The 16146-nt window shown below is 38.2% G+C and overlaps 1 protein-coding gene across 1 annotated transcript in view; it reads left to right on the top strand.

Annotated features, from left to right (window-relative positions):
- The window catches only part of LOC101868186 (adhesion G protein-coupled receptor A3), a 279070-nt gene extending 273307 nt beyond the window's left edge, over positions 1–5763 (top strand). The window contains exon 19 of the mRNA XM_005144065.3: positions 1680–5763. Within this exon, the coding sequence (XP_005144122.1) occupies positions 1680–2901 (1222 nt within the window). The 3' untranslated portion in view covers positions 2902–5763. The remainder of the gene's footprint in view (positions 1–1679) is intronic.
- Positions 5764–16146: the final 10383 nt, after the last annotated feature.

Raw genomic sequence — 16146 nt, 5'->3', positions numbered from 1 at the left:
TATATAAATATAGGTAATAACTTACCTACTTTTTCAAAAATATCTTTCAGAGAATCTTTTCATGTACATGTCTGACAGCAAAATACATGCTCCTTGGAGTGTCTCTAAGCTGATTAATAAATATGTATATGTTTTTGTTTAAGGTTCAGATTTTAACAATTTAAAGTAGGAATTCTGCAGTTGCTTGTGATAAATACCCAGTGGGACTGCCTCTTTTTAGCTGGATGTTCTCAGCCTGGGAGAAAAATTCATTCTGCCTTTTTTATAGTAAATTGTAGATGATTCCTGGCTTGACAATGTGATATCAGAAGGTTCCTCACTGTATTGGATGGACCGTAACAAATTGCACATGCCTAAATGAGTATGAGGTGTCACAGTGTCACTTTTAGAATAGAATGGATCATGACAGTTCACCTGGTCTGTCTTCATGACTCTATAGGAAATTAGCTGTATTCAGACCATTCCTGACATTTTATCTGAGGTGCTTTAAATGCTCTGTTAATGGATAGACCAAACTTTATTCCCACAGCTTATTATCCTAATTGTCCTAACAGCTAGGGAATTATTTGAAAAATCTGACTTATATCTTTCTTGCTGCAGTTCAAGCCCATTACTTCTTGTCCTAGTCCAACAGATAAATAAATAATTCCTCTTTCCAGAAATCCATGCAATATTTAGAGTATAAGAACCTCATAACAGCTGTACTAGTTTATTATACTGCCAGCTCAGTTCCCTGTCTGCAGCCATGGCTAAAAGCAGATCATAGAGAACAGTAAAAACAAGGCAAATATTCCTTCTCCTCTTGACCCAAGTTCTCCAAGTTTTCATCTGGGATTCCATTAGCCGGAAGTGTTTTCTTCTCCCATGTTTATTTGATTAGATCATTCATCTTCAGGACAGTCCTGTTAGACTGCTACTAAATTATGCAGCTGACTGAGACTTATTCAGCTCATAGTGGCCTGTAAACTACTTTAAGCTGGTCTAAAACAGTTACATTATTTAAAGCCTAGCAAATAATGATCCATGCTACAATAATACTATGCTACCAATGTATCCCAAGGAGACCATCAGTTTCCATAATTTTTCTGCAGACCTTCAAACTGATATGTATTAACTCTCAGGAATTTCAGAAATAGTGCAGAATTCAGATACAGTATATAACTTTTGGGTCCACTCACTGCAAAAAGCAGTGACTGGAAGCAGTTTTTCAGTCTCTTATTACTTATAACAGGCTTAAGAGTTTCTATCAGTGTTTATTGATACAAACCACTGAAATCTGTACATTTCTATTGCTCACACAGATTGTATGAACTATGCTTCGTTTGCTTTTTAATCAAAGTATTAGCACTGACATTTTTAATAGTAGAAAAAAAGGTTGACATAAATGGTCTTACACTTCACTGCAGTTCTAGATCCTGAACTGACCTACATTTCTGGGAAATTTTTGCCTTTAATAGCCCATAAATTATACTAGACATTTTATTCTATTAAAAAATATGAAATGATGCCTCAGCTTGATATTAAAGGCACATTTGCTGTCTCCACAGTGAACATACACGAAACTTTTGAGACACTTAAATCATGTAAGTTAGTCAGCCCAATTTCACATCAGTCAGTTGTCCATCACATCTCATGTGGCCTATAACTTGTTCTTGATTCGCTTTTTCTGTTGTTTTCAGTTGCTGGATGGCATGGGAGCCTAGTCTCGGTGCTTTTTATGGGCCAGTAGCATTCATTGTGCTAGTCACCTGTGTTTACTTTCTCTGCACGTACGTGCAACTGAAGCGCCATCCTGAACGCAAGTATGAGTTAAAGGAAAAGACAGAAGATCCGCAGAGAATGCCAAGTACTGAGGTGGGCCATGGTCATATTACAGACTCTGTTTCCATTCCCCAGTCAACTTGCTCCATGATTTCTTCTTCCTTATTGGAAAATGAGCATTCATTTAAGGCTCAGCTTCGAGCTGCAGCATTCACTTTGTTCCTCTTTACTGCCACTTGGACCTTTGGAGCACTTGCAGTATCTCAAGGTCATTTCTTGGATATGATATTTAGCTGTCTTTACGGAGCCTTCTGTGTGACTTTGGGGCTTTTCATCCTGATCCATCACTGTGCAAAACGAGATGATGTGTGGCATTGCTGGTGGTCCTGTTGCCCATCTAGAAGAAACACCTACTCTGTCCAGGTTAATGTGCGCCCAAAGGTTAATGTCAATGGTGACACTCAAGTTCATCCACCTTGTCTTCAGGAATCACCATGTCCCAACAAATCAGGTGTATTTAATCATCCAGCACCTAGCCACTGCAAACTTACTAACCTACAAGCAGTTCAAAATCATGTTAACTGCCTTTCTCCTGTGACACCATGTTGTGCAAAAATGCACTGTGATCAGCTACTTGACGACGAAGCTCACATTCATGTCCACAACGAGGGAAGCTTCAGACCCAATATGCACATTCATAGATGTCTGAAAAGCAGAACTAAGCCACGTTATTTTAGTCGGCATAGGTCTGCAGGTGAAAGAGAATATGCCTATCACATTCCTTCAAGTATTGATGGCAGCATCCACAGCTCACATACAGACAGTCCCCACAGTACGCATGATAGCCAGTCAGGTCACAGACGGGCCTGCTGCTCAAAAAGTGATCCGTATCCTACTGTCAACCAGCCAGAAAGTAGTGATGCAAGTACTGTAATATATAGTTGTGCTAAAATGCAAGAAAGTGACACTGTGCACCATCCAGCTCATTTTGAAATGCATCCACGGACACAGTCATTGCCGTTTAATACGACGAATCACAATGGAATTCTCAAGGGTAATGTGCATGAAGCCATGATGTATAGCTCAGATAGTACAGGAAATATCAAAACTGGCCCCTGGAAAAATGAAACTACTGTGTAGTTCATGGGCCATCATAATGTGTTTTTCCCCTTAAACCATCATTATTATTGTTTTTATTCCAAACTATGACATTTGTGTAGCTCATCAATAAACTGTACAGCTTTTCCATCTTTCTTTCCATTTTCTTTGTAAGAGTCTGAGAGAGATAGTGACAGCTTTGAAGTGATGATATTTCAAAAAGTTGTAAAACCATTGTGAAAGATAATTAGAAAATGAAGTCTAGACAACTGAATATGAGAGGCAATATCCTTTTGTTAACAGAACAACATTTTTTTTACAAATCCATCCTTTACATTCATTGTTTTCACTTCTGTAGTAACTTAAGACACTTTTTATAAACATATCAGCATCCTAAACTTTTACTTATTTATTTTTGTAGCAAAATATTATTACTGTGCCATGGATTTTAATCCGAAGTGACTATGGTAGAAATGATAAACAGGATTTTATAAAATTACAGCTTTTTAGATCTACAAAAGTGATACTGCCTCTAAAGATCTTCTGTAGCATATGGCCTGTAAAGTTGTGTAATGTACAGTCTCTGTTCTGTCCTTTTTCTTGTGGGAGAGAAGTGCTAGGTAATATCTCTGTTACATCTATGGTGCTGTATTGGTTGTATTTTGCATGACATATGTCAAGATATACCATTTGCTGTTTTCTAGTGTTACATGTGTTAAAAAAAAGAACAAAAAAAAGTGTTGTACAAGGCTGTGAAAAACCCTATTGATATTAATCTAGAGCATTATAAAACTACAGAAGAAAAAAAAATCACTCTGCACTAGTTTTAAGTGGCACAATCCTTTGTATAAGGTTATATGATAGCTTTGATAAGGGTCCACTCTAATGTCTTTACAGAGCATGCACTACTCATTGTATGTGACACTGTGCGATGTAATAGCAATTGTCTCAACAAGTTTTACACTTCTTTCTTTGTAAAGTATGCCTTTTGAACAAATCTGTAAGCTGTTTCACAATAACCTTTCCACATCTGTTAAGGTAGAACAGTTTCATCATTAACTCTTTGAGGACTACAGTTATTTTCTTACAAGTAGCTTATTCTCGTCCAGAGACACTGTATATATGATACTGTCTATTTAGTTACATAATCAATGTAGTCCAGAATTGCCAGGAAAGAGAAAGTTTGGTCATTTTACACAAACACACCTTCTTAGAGTCCATCTATTAATTTCACCACTTGCTTTCTGAAAACCCATTTTCTCCCCTAGCAAATTTGAGATTGTCTTCATCTTTTAATGCAAATTTGACCTTCAGAGAAGTTCTTTATGTTCATGATTTCTGCTGAATTGTAGGGCACTCCAGGGTCAGTGCCATTGTCAATAGATTAACAAGGCTCTTGGCAAGAAATTTTTTCATGTTTCCATGAACATCTGGACACAAAGCATCAACTCACAGTACAAAACTGCATCATAATTATCTGTATATCAAATAAGACTGCTTTTTTCAAGTAGGAAGGGTGCATAATAATAATGGATTGCAGAGACTGAATAGGAGCATAGAACTAAGAGAAAAATGTCTACAGTGGAAAGCGAGCAGTGCACCCATAAATAACAGAAAAAGCACAATTCTGTAAGGCCACGTGAGAAAGTTTGCTGTCAGATCTTAACACAGGCTTATGTAATTGCTCCATTGCTGCAGAGAGGAAATAGAAAATTCCCAAGAGAGACCATCAGTCAGCGATTCTCTGTGTATATGTTGCAGAAATCATCCCATATTTCAGCCCACTATTTCTGTTATTAACAGTTTGTTAGACTGTACCTTTTTTTTATATATATATATGTAGGAATTCATTTCCTAATAGTGTACATAAAGATGACAATTATAATTGTTAGAATGTTATAAAAACATGTAAGTCAGATGAATGTGTTCTGCAGTGTTGCAGGTGGGAATTAGTACTCAAAGGGTTAATGCTCAGTATCTGAGTGCAAGAAATCTTGTTTTTCTGTATTTTTGTAAATTTGAAATATATATTGTAAACTCCAGCAGTGCAATGTATCCATCTCAGATTGTGTATTTTTAAAAGGTGAGCAAGAAGAATGCACTAGGTGGTTGTCAAGTTTTGAGCCAATATACAAGAGTTTCATGACTGCTTCTTTAGCTAATACAAAATACACAAAAAAAGGAAACGCCTGAGCTTTATTATGTATATGCTGTATATGCTTGAACTGTCTCTAAACTAAAATACAGTCTTTTTTCTTTGTTTGCATAATGCAATATTTTCTGTTTAATAATTGTTCTCTTTTACTACTACTTTCACTCATTCCACATAGACAGTGAGCCCTAAACAAGCATAGACATAATGTGAATTACCACTTCTGTGTCTCAGCACTATGTGTACATATATTCTGTAACAGCAAAAACCTAGGAGGTCTGCAGACCATTATGCAAAATATTCCACACACACAGCCAAGTGAAATACTCACTCTGCAAGAACCCACTCGGTGAGCTTCTTTATTCAGCTTGTGTTTTAATCACCTCTGTTATTTAGTCGGAGAGGGCAGGTTCATCTTCATAATGGCTTACAAAGAAGTAAATAGGTGCTGCTTTCCACAGAATATCTTATGTGATAAAACTCTCTGGAATTTAAACGTAAAATATTAAAACACTTTTCTTATTGTGTTAAAAATTATTTAGTGAATATTTCTGAGCTAATTTGGAAGAGATGTGTTATGCAATAATCTGTTTGCATATTATTTTTTCAGAAAATATACAGTATAACTACAGATTAGGAGAACATGATATTAAATAAATATAAAAATGTTTTGTAACATCAAATTTGACCAAAATGCGTTTTGTGCTTTTGACTTTCTTTTTTTCCCCTTAAGATAAATGAGATTATTTCAATGCTTTGAGAGTCTGGCTTTGTTTTGTTGTGGGGGTTTGGTCAGTTATAGTCAGTGAACCATTACTACTTTACCTGATTTTCTTTACTATAAAAATAAGTCAGTGAAATAACCAGAGTATAAGAAATATATCGTCCTAGTAAACTCCTCATAGACTTACACGTGTAACACATTTTAAAGTCAGCGTTGGTTTTGGTGATTCACTGATGACATAAAAATGACTGAACAGATTTTTACTGTTAATATTTCATCTGAGATTAAGCAAGAGAAATTTCATCCCAAAGAGATAATTTTTTGAGAATGATGCAATCAACAGGGATCCAAATGGTTCTTATTACAATACTACCAGGATAAAAATATGTTCTGATGCTGTACAGTTCTCTGCATATAGAAATTCCAGTTTTCATGACAGAATTTCAGATCATGTAGGCAACCCCATAGTAAGTCACATAGACTGTTTACAAGAAGAATTCCTACCCAGCCTCATACAAGGAGTTTTGGTGTGAAAATAAAGCACATGGTTTTGCACATTATGCCTGATCATGTATATGTTGTTCCCAAGCAGTCTGTTGGTTGTGTCTGCACTAATATGGCTGAGCAGCCGCTGTCAGTGGCCATCAACACATGGTCTCCTTCACCACACAGCTACCCTGTGGGCAGAATATTCAGAAGTTAACCCACCAAGGGAGCCTTCACTGTGGCTCTAAACCAAAAGCAATGTCTGTGTTTAAAGCAAAGTCAAGGCCACCTTTGACAGACAAACACAGGCAGCTGGGTAGCCTCCACTCCAATGCTAATGGCTGAAGTCAGATAAACCTAATGATAGTGGCTTTAAGCAGGTTAACTCCTCAGGTAGGTATGGTTCTCTGTAAAGGAGACTACCTGTATTCTCACCAAATTTTGGTTGCCTATGATTAGTAAATGTCAGGCTGATGGAGACATTAGCAGCAGCTTCCTTACCAGAACACAAATTCAGGTTCCTGTACCAGCATCCTCCAGTTCAGAAAGAAGCTGAAGGAGGCAGCTGCATCAATCCGGATCTATCAGCTTGGTTTACAGGCTGGCTGGCTGACTTCAGTCAAGCAATTTCAGTAGTAACTTGATGCTCTAGGCAGCTTTTACCTAACTCTACAGAGAAGGGGCTTTCAGTTTGATTTTCTGTGTCCAGCTGACCATTTTCTAACTGGCAATTAAATTGCTAAGAAAAAGAAATTATGCTACAAATTGTCACAACTACTTGAACCATAGACTTTTTATCCCTGTTACAAGGTCTGTAAAGGTGCAAGTGAATCCCTATTCCCTTATCCTAACAGTCTATTACCTGTTTTTCAGAAGCCAAACAAGGAAGTATCAGTAAATCAGGACAGTATTATAGGGCTCACTTCTCTGCAGGGAAGGTTAGAATTTGATTTGCAAGAGCTAGAGCAGTTAAACCACAAATATCCTGCCTTAAGGTTACACAGCTGGCCATGCCTAAGAAGTAGGGGAGATCATGTAAATATGGTGTCTCTATACTCCGGAGGTACTACTGTCTCTTTACATTTTGATCTGTTTGAATTCTGTTGTGTCTTGAAGTCTAAACAACAAAATGACTCACTGTTCACATCAGCATGTCACTCTGCTTCAGCTGCTCCCCCTAACCCACAAGTGCACTGTTGAATGAGATTGACCAGCATGGTCAGTGTTTTCATTCTTTACTTTGTCTCCTAGGTGCTCAGTAACACCTGAGAAAGGCAGCAGAAGGAGCTTATTTGGGGGCTGGGAGGAAATTCTGGGAGAAGAGAAAGCAATAAAAAGTATTATTAATATTCTTCTCACAGTGCTTTCTTTTGTTAGCCCATTTGTTACTGAGCTACAGCAGTTACAGTCATTTATTCCCTGATTCTTTCCATTGTAAGACCTTGTTCGCTACTAATTAGAACATAGCTGAAAGTTAACTATTTAGTTTGATTTATGCCCTCAGCAATTACTGCCCTCAGATACGTTATTTTAAAGTGTTTAGCCAAAATGGCTGCAATGTTTTCAGCAAAGAGGCTTGAGGAAAATATGTTTGTGCACAATAATGCCTTGCAATGATTTTTTTCTAATAGCTCTGTCTTCAAGGCCTGTTATTTGAAAATTTGGGAAGTATGGCTATTATAAGAAGAAATATTAAATATTTTATTAAATGTTTATATGTTTTCAGTTTTCTGAAACTTATATACATGTTTTAAATGTTTATTTTATTAAATATTTAAATACTTTTTGCTGTTTCTAAAAAGTAAGCAGTTCAGAAATGTTGGCAATTTTAGCCACTAAAAATATCCCAATATACTACTGTGAAAAAATCTCCTTCTTAAAGCTTGTCAGTCAAGACATACCTTGTCTTGGTTGGAGATACACTCACTGATCCCTCCTGCAATCTACTGGGGCTTTAAAGGACCTGCCCTATAAATGATTTACTTCAGCTGCTCTCAGTTATGATTAAGATGTAAAGCAGGGAGGTTTGATTCTTATTTTCTCTGCTGAACCCTCCAGCTTGTCTCCCCCTCATAAGCACCATGATAGAATGGAGGAGGGAACTGTCTGAGTTGTATGAGGAGAAACAAGTGCTGGGCTCCAAGAAACCAAAAATAAGAGACAGATTCTAGCAGTGGATTGAGTGGGATGGAGCCAGCTGACCAAAAGGAGAGAGGCTGGTATGAGTAGGGAACAAGCAAGCTGGCCTGGGGACTGATTTGAAGCTGAGAGGGGAAGTAGAACCACAAAATTGAATAGAGAGACTTGGAGGCTTGGGAAGAAACTGGGACCAAATTGGTAATGGGGGAGTAGGGTGAAACAATTATGTCCATGGGTATTTCCAGGTTGGGTACGTAAGCCAAGCTTTATGATTCCTCTGAAGTCGGTATCTGAAAGCCTACTAGCAAAATGGCTATTTGCTTGTAACGTTGGTCCTCATAAAAGAACAGTGTATTAGTGCTGTCAGCTATTCCATTAACATAAGCGTCAGAAATCTCCAATGAATCACAGATGCTCAAAGCTGTTGATTAACCAGATATTTCTTGTTCCACATAATAGAATTCCTGTATTTTTAATGTTCTCTTTCAAAATCCAGGAATTATCACAAAAAAGACAACTGATTTCAAACACTACTAGCGAAGCTCAAAGTCAAACACACCAAACTGAGGAACTGTTAGAATTAAGACTGCCTTTGGAACTTCCATTCACAGCTTTGGTCGGTCTTTTGATGTTGTTTTTAACTATTTCAGGAGTGTGTACTGCTTTCTAACAGCTTTGCTTTGATGCACATTTAGTGTTCTTTAAATGTGTGGGTTTGTGTACATCTAGAGTTAAGCCAACCATGTCACTGTAAGCTTTCTTTTCCGTCTTTTTTCCATGTTGTTTCTGGAACTTTTTAAAGAAGGCCTTCTCAGAAGAATTTTGAGGTTGCAGCCTTCTAAATAACACAGACTCCGCTTTTCTATCCTTTCTTGTGCTGAGTGCCACAAAGGAAGATGTGGCTTGAAAGACTTTACTTTGAGCTTCCCTTTATTTGGGATTGCTTTCCAAAGTATTTAAGTAGTTGTATAATTGTTCCAAGTGTTGTCATCACTATGAGGACATAGGAGCATCAGGAGAAGGAGCAGGCTGTGGCCACAAGTCCCTGCCTTGGCTCTGTGCAGCTGTATTGCAGTCTGTAGGAAGCCTGTCCCTTAACTATGATAATTCATGTTGACATACAGGCTGCCTGCAAATCCCATCTTCCCTGCAATGGAGCCTATTCTGGAAAGCTTCCTATGGGGAAGATACCTGGGGTGGCTGAAAAAGGCATCCCTCCAAACCACAGGGTGTTCCAGCTTTTGCTGATGAGGGATGGATGTACTTCAATCTCTGGCACTGCACAACAGCCTCCTTAAGCCAACAGCTGGATAACCTTACGTACCAGGAGAGTATTTCAATGAAAATGTGAGGTTTAGCCCCCTGAGCCCATTGCCCAACTCAGAAGCTAGAAATCCCTAGTTCCCTTGACAAGATGGTATGAGAATGGACATCAGCATACATGGCTGGTTCCTGTCTCTTGTGTAAAACCTATTGAAAATTTCACAGTGCTCACATACGAGAAAAAAGCAGGGAGGAGAGAGTTAAATGACTAGCTTATCTGTTCTGGGTTAGTAAGGGGAATAGTTTAAGTGCTGCAAAAAAAAAAACAAACCCCTAACCATCCTGAGTTAGTACGGAAGCCTTAATTCTCACATTATAACTATAATGTATTCCACTTGACAGCACAGCGCAAGCAACGTGACATAGAGTCAAGGGCTATAGTACATTGAAAGTAACTACACTCCATCCACAATGCTTTTCCCCTTGGTAAAAATAAGCTGTACACAGTTGTACTGTGGAAATATTTTCTGCATCCTTTGATACTCGGGTGGACTGGTTTAGACTAAGGATCCATTTAGTGTGGATATGTACTTAAAATGTTTGTGATGATATTGAAGTGAAAAGAAGGAAAGTTACTTTTTTTAATTGCACAAAAAGCTCATCATCAGCATTACACTGAGATGTTCTTCAGTATGTAGCTAACGCAGAGCCAGGCAGCTGCACAGTGGAGCACTGCACCAAGAGTAAAAAGGAACCATGGAAAATGGGGGAGAAAAATAAAAAATCCTCTTACTCTCAGCAGTTCAGAGCTTTACCTGTAAGAGAACGACTGCAGACTGTGCAATCTGCTTCATTAGCCCATTCATCTTCTCAGTGTGTTATTAAGGTTCAACTTGCTTAACAAAACCAGGGAGATCAGAATATGCCAATCAAATTCAGTATGACTTGAAGAGTCTCTGGTATAAGTGGCTTATGTAGTTCATTGTAGATTGATGCGGGGGAAACTGCTGATAGAGACAAAACATACAGGATATGATTTCAAAGGCCCTGGAGCTGTAGGATGAAAAATCTTTAGCAGAATTCCTTTTACTTAGATAAAGTAAGAATAAAATATGTAGGAAATAAGGAGGTTTGAATTTAAATCAGTGAAACGATGAAAGAGACTGACAAAGAGGCATTTTCATCAGCTCACAGCACAGCTTTCCTTCCTTGTGTAACCATGCAAGGGACTGTTTAGTTTATACAGTCTTTAGTCAAACTTTTTTCACTTTAGAACAATAAGCTGTAGGGTTGAAATTACAGACAGGAACCTTTCCATTGGTTTCCATGTGTCCTAGGTTGAATGCACAATGAACAGAAAAGGCACAGCATACAGTTTAGAACCTAATCTGAAAACTGACAAGCTGCAAACCACATTAGATGGAGCTTTTTTGTCATAGCATGGGGTCACATGGAGGAAAAGCGGGTGGAAATGGAGAAATTGTGCATAACGGGGAGGAGACTGTTGCAATGGATAATCAAAGGAGCAGAAGTGCCTGTTGAAATGGTGCAAGCACAAGAGTGACCACAAGCCCTGTGTATCAGTACAAAGGAGTGTATTGAGCTGGACTGCACAGGTGAGCCTGGTCCTGCCATGGTGCTCATTTGGAGAGGGTGCCAAAACACTGGATAATATTTGGACAGTAGCCTTGCAGACAAGTTGAAAGCATTACAAGCTAAAGGCATGAAATGTGTTCAGGTTGTGGAGAAAGAGAAGGGAAAAAAATTAAGTGATATGATCACTGTCCACACAAACCTGTATGGGTAGAAACTACCATACATATATTCTTTAATCCAGCAGCAAAGGTATGAAGAGATCCAGCAATTAGGAGCCGGAAGTAGGACTTGCCCTTTAATCTGCAAAAGTAATTAACTTCATAACAATTCCTTAGTGGTATGGTAAATTGAAATTTTTAACTCAAGAGAGCACATATTTCAGGAATATATTTCCCTACAAGCACAGATTTTTGACCTTGTTGCTATAAGAACTACAGGGTAAAAATTTCCAGGCAGTTTACAATATATTTGATGTTCAGTAAATTTAGACTCAGAAAAACCCTCCTTTCAGATAGGTGTTGTAGAGGTGAGGCAGAATAGAAAGGACAATGTCTCAACCTGCCTATGGAAAACCTAGGAAATTGTGTTGGACTCCAACACCCTTGACTTCGGCCTTCTTGGCACTGTTCCTTTTAAGTGCCATTTCAACGTTCATGATCCCAGGTTCTTTGTAAACTGCATATTTGAATGGCAAATCTTCATATTCTGCAACATAATGAAGTTCTTAGTTACTGCTTAAATTAAAAATTCCCTTAACCTCTGACTAAAACCACAGTGGTGCTTGCTTAACTCCATGTTATCAGTATGTCCTGTAACAGTCCCCATTAAATCAAATTCTTCCTTATTTCCTCTCTAGCACCTAATGGTCAAATTTTGAGCTGCCCTAAGAATTTGATATTTCTAATTTAATCCCTTCCTCGCAAACTTCCAAGGGTGTTGCCTGTACTAGAATACATTCTTTATAATCCTCTATTTTCCTGTCTTTCCAGTAAAATTGGTAAAATAATTCAAGATTTCACATTTCCAGCAATAGTGTCACCAAAATCCACGAAATAAACTCTCTAACCATTAAGGAACTTGAAAGCTTCCCAAAACCTTATTCCAGCTTCTAGGTCCAAAGTTTCATCTTCCTTCTTTGATATGTTTACTTGATCTAGATGTAAAATGATTGAGCCTGTAGTCTGTTGGGCACAAAGGTAAAGCAACTATGTGTTAGGATCCTAATGTACTGCACTGAAACTAGAATTTTCTAGGTGCAGATAGCCCTGATATCCACTGTTTTACGTAGAAAGAGCATTTGTACATGTGCACATCTGTGCACTTCAAACTGTGATGAACAGGCTGAAACTCTGGGTTGTGTTGGGAGATTGCTCTTTTTTTCTCTCTTTCCAGCCTCATACACAATAGTTCTTCTCATATCCTATATTTCATTATCTGACATGGGTTTGTGCACTGAATGGTCACATTGCTGTAATTACGCTCACTTTTTCATTTCCTTCTGGAAAGGCAGCACAGGTTCAATCCTGACCTCAGATTACCTGACAGCACTGGGTCTTTTGCTGACAGGGTTGGCTGTAATCTGAAATGCTCTTTGCCGTCTTTTTATCTCTCTTCCTACATATGGATTTATCCAGGGAGGTAATTAAGCTGCAGTCTCCCCATCCTGTCCATTTTTCTCACTTGCTGTAGTCTGCTAGGTCCTATGATAGGGTCATTCATGTCCTTCCTCAGGAACATTGTGGAACTTCAGTGCCCAGGCATCCACAGTGTCCTCCTATTTATTCTTCCTTTCTGAAAATGCATCTGCTTGGTTTTCTATATTATTTGTTGTGAAACATCCATATATGGGAACGGTTGTTCTGACTATAGACCCCTGGCAAAGTGACTGGAATGGTTTCTGCTCTTTCTCACAGTAATTATTTTATTTGCCTAGTAACTGATTGTTTACAAATACTGAAACACAAACACCACAGCCAATCTGAGAACATCCTCTGCGGACACTCCCCAACAGCACCACTCTTGTGCAGATCTACCAGGAAGTACCACTTCTCATTTCTCTTCTAAGGCACTTCTTCATTTTCCACCTCTGTGTTGCCCAAGAAGTTTCCTGCTATTTCTTGCTTTTTATTCTCCCTCTCACACTTTGTTCTGTGTGGCTCAGACAGCGTCCAGATGGTCTCTTCCTGACGTGAGCCCTTTCTGGAAAGAGCCTCACTGTTGTCACTCACCAGAGGATGAAGCTAACCTGAAAAGACTGTTCCAAGCAGAGACGGTTTTCTTTCTTTCACTAGCACTTAGGAGTTACATAGCTCTAAAATATATACATGTATGCATGTACATATGTATATTATTTGTATGTATGTATATATATACGTATATATACACACTTGCCCACAGATACAAATGAACTGTGGAGAATATTAGAGAAATAGCATCTTAGTGCTTGTTACTGCCTCCCTCTGTTCTGAGCAAGCAGCCCCTGGTTTCAAAGTATGTCTTTTAACCTAAAGTATTACTGGTATTTAAAGTATTTCCTACTGGTTTTAAATGGAGCCTATGATTTTCTGAGTGTTACAGGTATCCCAACTGTTTAGAAAAGGGATGAATCATTTAAAATGTCAGAAGCTTTTCCAGTGGCCATGATTTATTCTTTCACTTGCACTGTAAGTATCTGCCCAGATGTACAGGAAGTTACCACTTGTAAAACTAGTCTGAAAGAAGCATGAGATTACTAATAGTGATATTTTTAACATAATTTTGCACAGGCTGGACAAAATTAGATCTTTTATATGTTCCTGATATGCATGAACTACTTTAAATTCCTTTTAACAAATTTCTCTTCCACAGAAATTGATCTATACACAAAAAATACTACCCCATGATATTTCTAGAGGATTGAAGCCACATGGTTCAAATTCAAATTATGAGAGTTGTTCAGTTTACAAAGAGAAATTCCCCCCTAAATCATAAGATATTTATGCATTTCCCCAGTTAAGAGTTAAATGAGTCAGACTGCAGTCTATCTAGTCATAAGAATTAGAGTCAGAAATCATTAATAATTTAATTTAATTATAACCACTCTTGACTGTGGCTGGTGTAGAAGATAGCAAATATGAAATGCTTGCATAATTATTATTCTGAAGATCATTCAGGACAAATAAAAGACTGAAAAAGATGTTAAATATCTTAAAGGACTTATTTAAATTATTTTAAACTCATACATTAATTAAGGTGTTTACTTCTTAATCCTTGGAAATTGAATTCTGTAGTCAGAATAAGTGCTGTAATTTTCTTGAGTGAGTGAATGCTGTGTTTTTCATGCATAAGAGAGGTTGAATTGCTCAACCTTTACTTTAGAATTGTCTATAATAACTTAAGGATACTAACAATTAATTCACTCCACAACTTCTGTAGTTTTGTCTAGCAAGTTTTACGGCTCTAACATCTCTCTGGAAATCTTGTTGGCCTAGTTTATTTGGGTCATCTACCAGTCATTGTCTGCTGCTTCATTTCTTGCTGGCCCTAATTTATCCATGTGGAATTAAAGCAAACTGTAGACACAGGCAGAATTGATTCTGTGGCTGCAGCTGCATGCCAGCCATCACAACAATCTCAAGTTGAAGCACTTTGACATTTGTGGCCTCTCTGGAGAATCTCTTTTGCACAGACATAAGGGACTCTTCCTGCTTCTGGTCCCTTCTCATGATGGCCTGTTGAATGTAGGAAGTCAACTTCACAGATGTTCCCATGCATCTGTATCTCTCCTTGAAACATCTTTGTGCTTCAGAGTTTTGGTTATCATCCTGGGTTTATGCTCATAAAAAACCTTTTCAAAGCCTAAAATTCAAGCTACAGATTCATGATGTTGCTATTTAACTCTTGTGTGCACCACATCTCCCCTTCTTACTCCTCTCTCTTGGATCACCCATATGAAATCCACACTGAGCACCTCATCCTAGTGTTATTTAAAAAGTAAGTGGGCTTGGTCCTTTTTTATTATTATTATTTTATTTTTTTTTCGCTAGAAAAGTAACGTTTTGAAGTACCTAGAACATTGTAAGCAGATTAAAAACAGGCATGAAAGAAATTAGGTTGTTTAGATTAAGACAATGAATACTGCAATAGTATTCACCAGCTTTTTCAGGCTTTTCAATCCTTGCAAGTCACTTATAGCCAAAAACTATAGATTGCCTTCTGTGCTGCAGTGCCCAGAGAAAAATAACAATCCAGCCTCTTCAACAGAAATGTAGCAATCTCACTGCAGATGACAAAACACAAAGCCAGAGAGTCAAACCTGTACAAAGGCAAAGGCAAGCTGTATTGCTGCCTGAAAGGTCACAATCTCAGGAAAATAAGAGGTGACTTCCAGATCTGAGTTTTAAGTCTGCTTTGCTTTACATTCCTCCCTCCGACACCTCTCACTGCCCATGCAGACTGTGAGAACTATCACTGCACTAGCTGAAGCAGATTCAGTTTTCACGTGGGAAGTAAAATATTGGGTAAGAGAACATGACTCGTTTTGCCATTGTGCTGTAGCATAAAGGTTATCATTCACTCTTTGTCACTTTGCTCCATCTTACAGACAAAACCCTTTGTGGTTGTAACCAAGCAGTGCTGAGTATCGGCAGCTGAAACCATTTTAAATGCTGTCTCCTAACTAGCCAGTATCTTCTCCCACACTGTGTTAGCTGTTGGGTTTTTGAAGTCTCTCCTCAGAGCACTCTATCATTTCAGTGGGGTGACTCAGGCCTTAGTGGACTGCCCCTTTTCCACATGTAGATGTTCTCTCAGTTACAAATGCAATAGTCAAGAGACTAATTAACGGTTGTTTCCAGGCTCCTGCCCCCAGTTTGTTGTGGCCCTTCAATGCCAAGAACATGTAAGGTCTGAGCAGATGTTCACATTGAAAACAATTTGCCTGTATTTG

This window comes from Melopsittacus undulatus, chromosome 4, assembly GCF_012275295.1.
Source record: "Melopsittacus undulatus isolate bMelUnd1 chromosome 4, bMelUnd1.mat.Z, whole genome shotgun sequence".
NCBI classification, from domain to species: domain Eukaryota; kingdom Metazoa; phylum Chordata; class Aves; order Psittaciformes; family Psittaculidae; genus Melopsittacus; species Melopsittacus undulatus.
The sequence above is the reverse complement of the archived record's forward strand: the minus strand, read 5'-3'. Positions and strand labels throughout refer to the sequence as shown.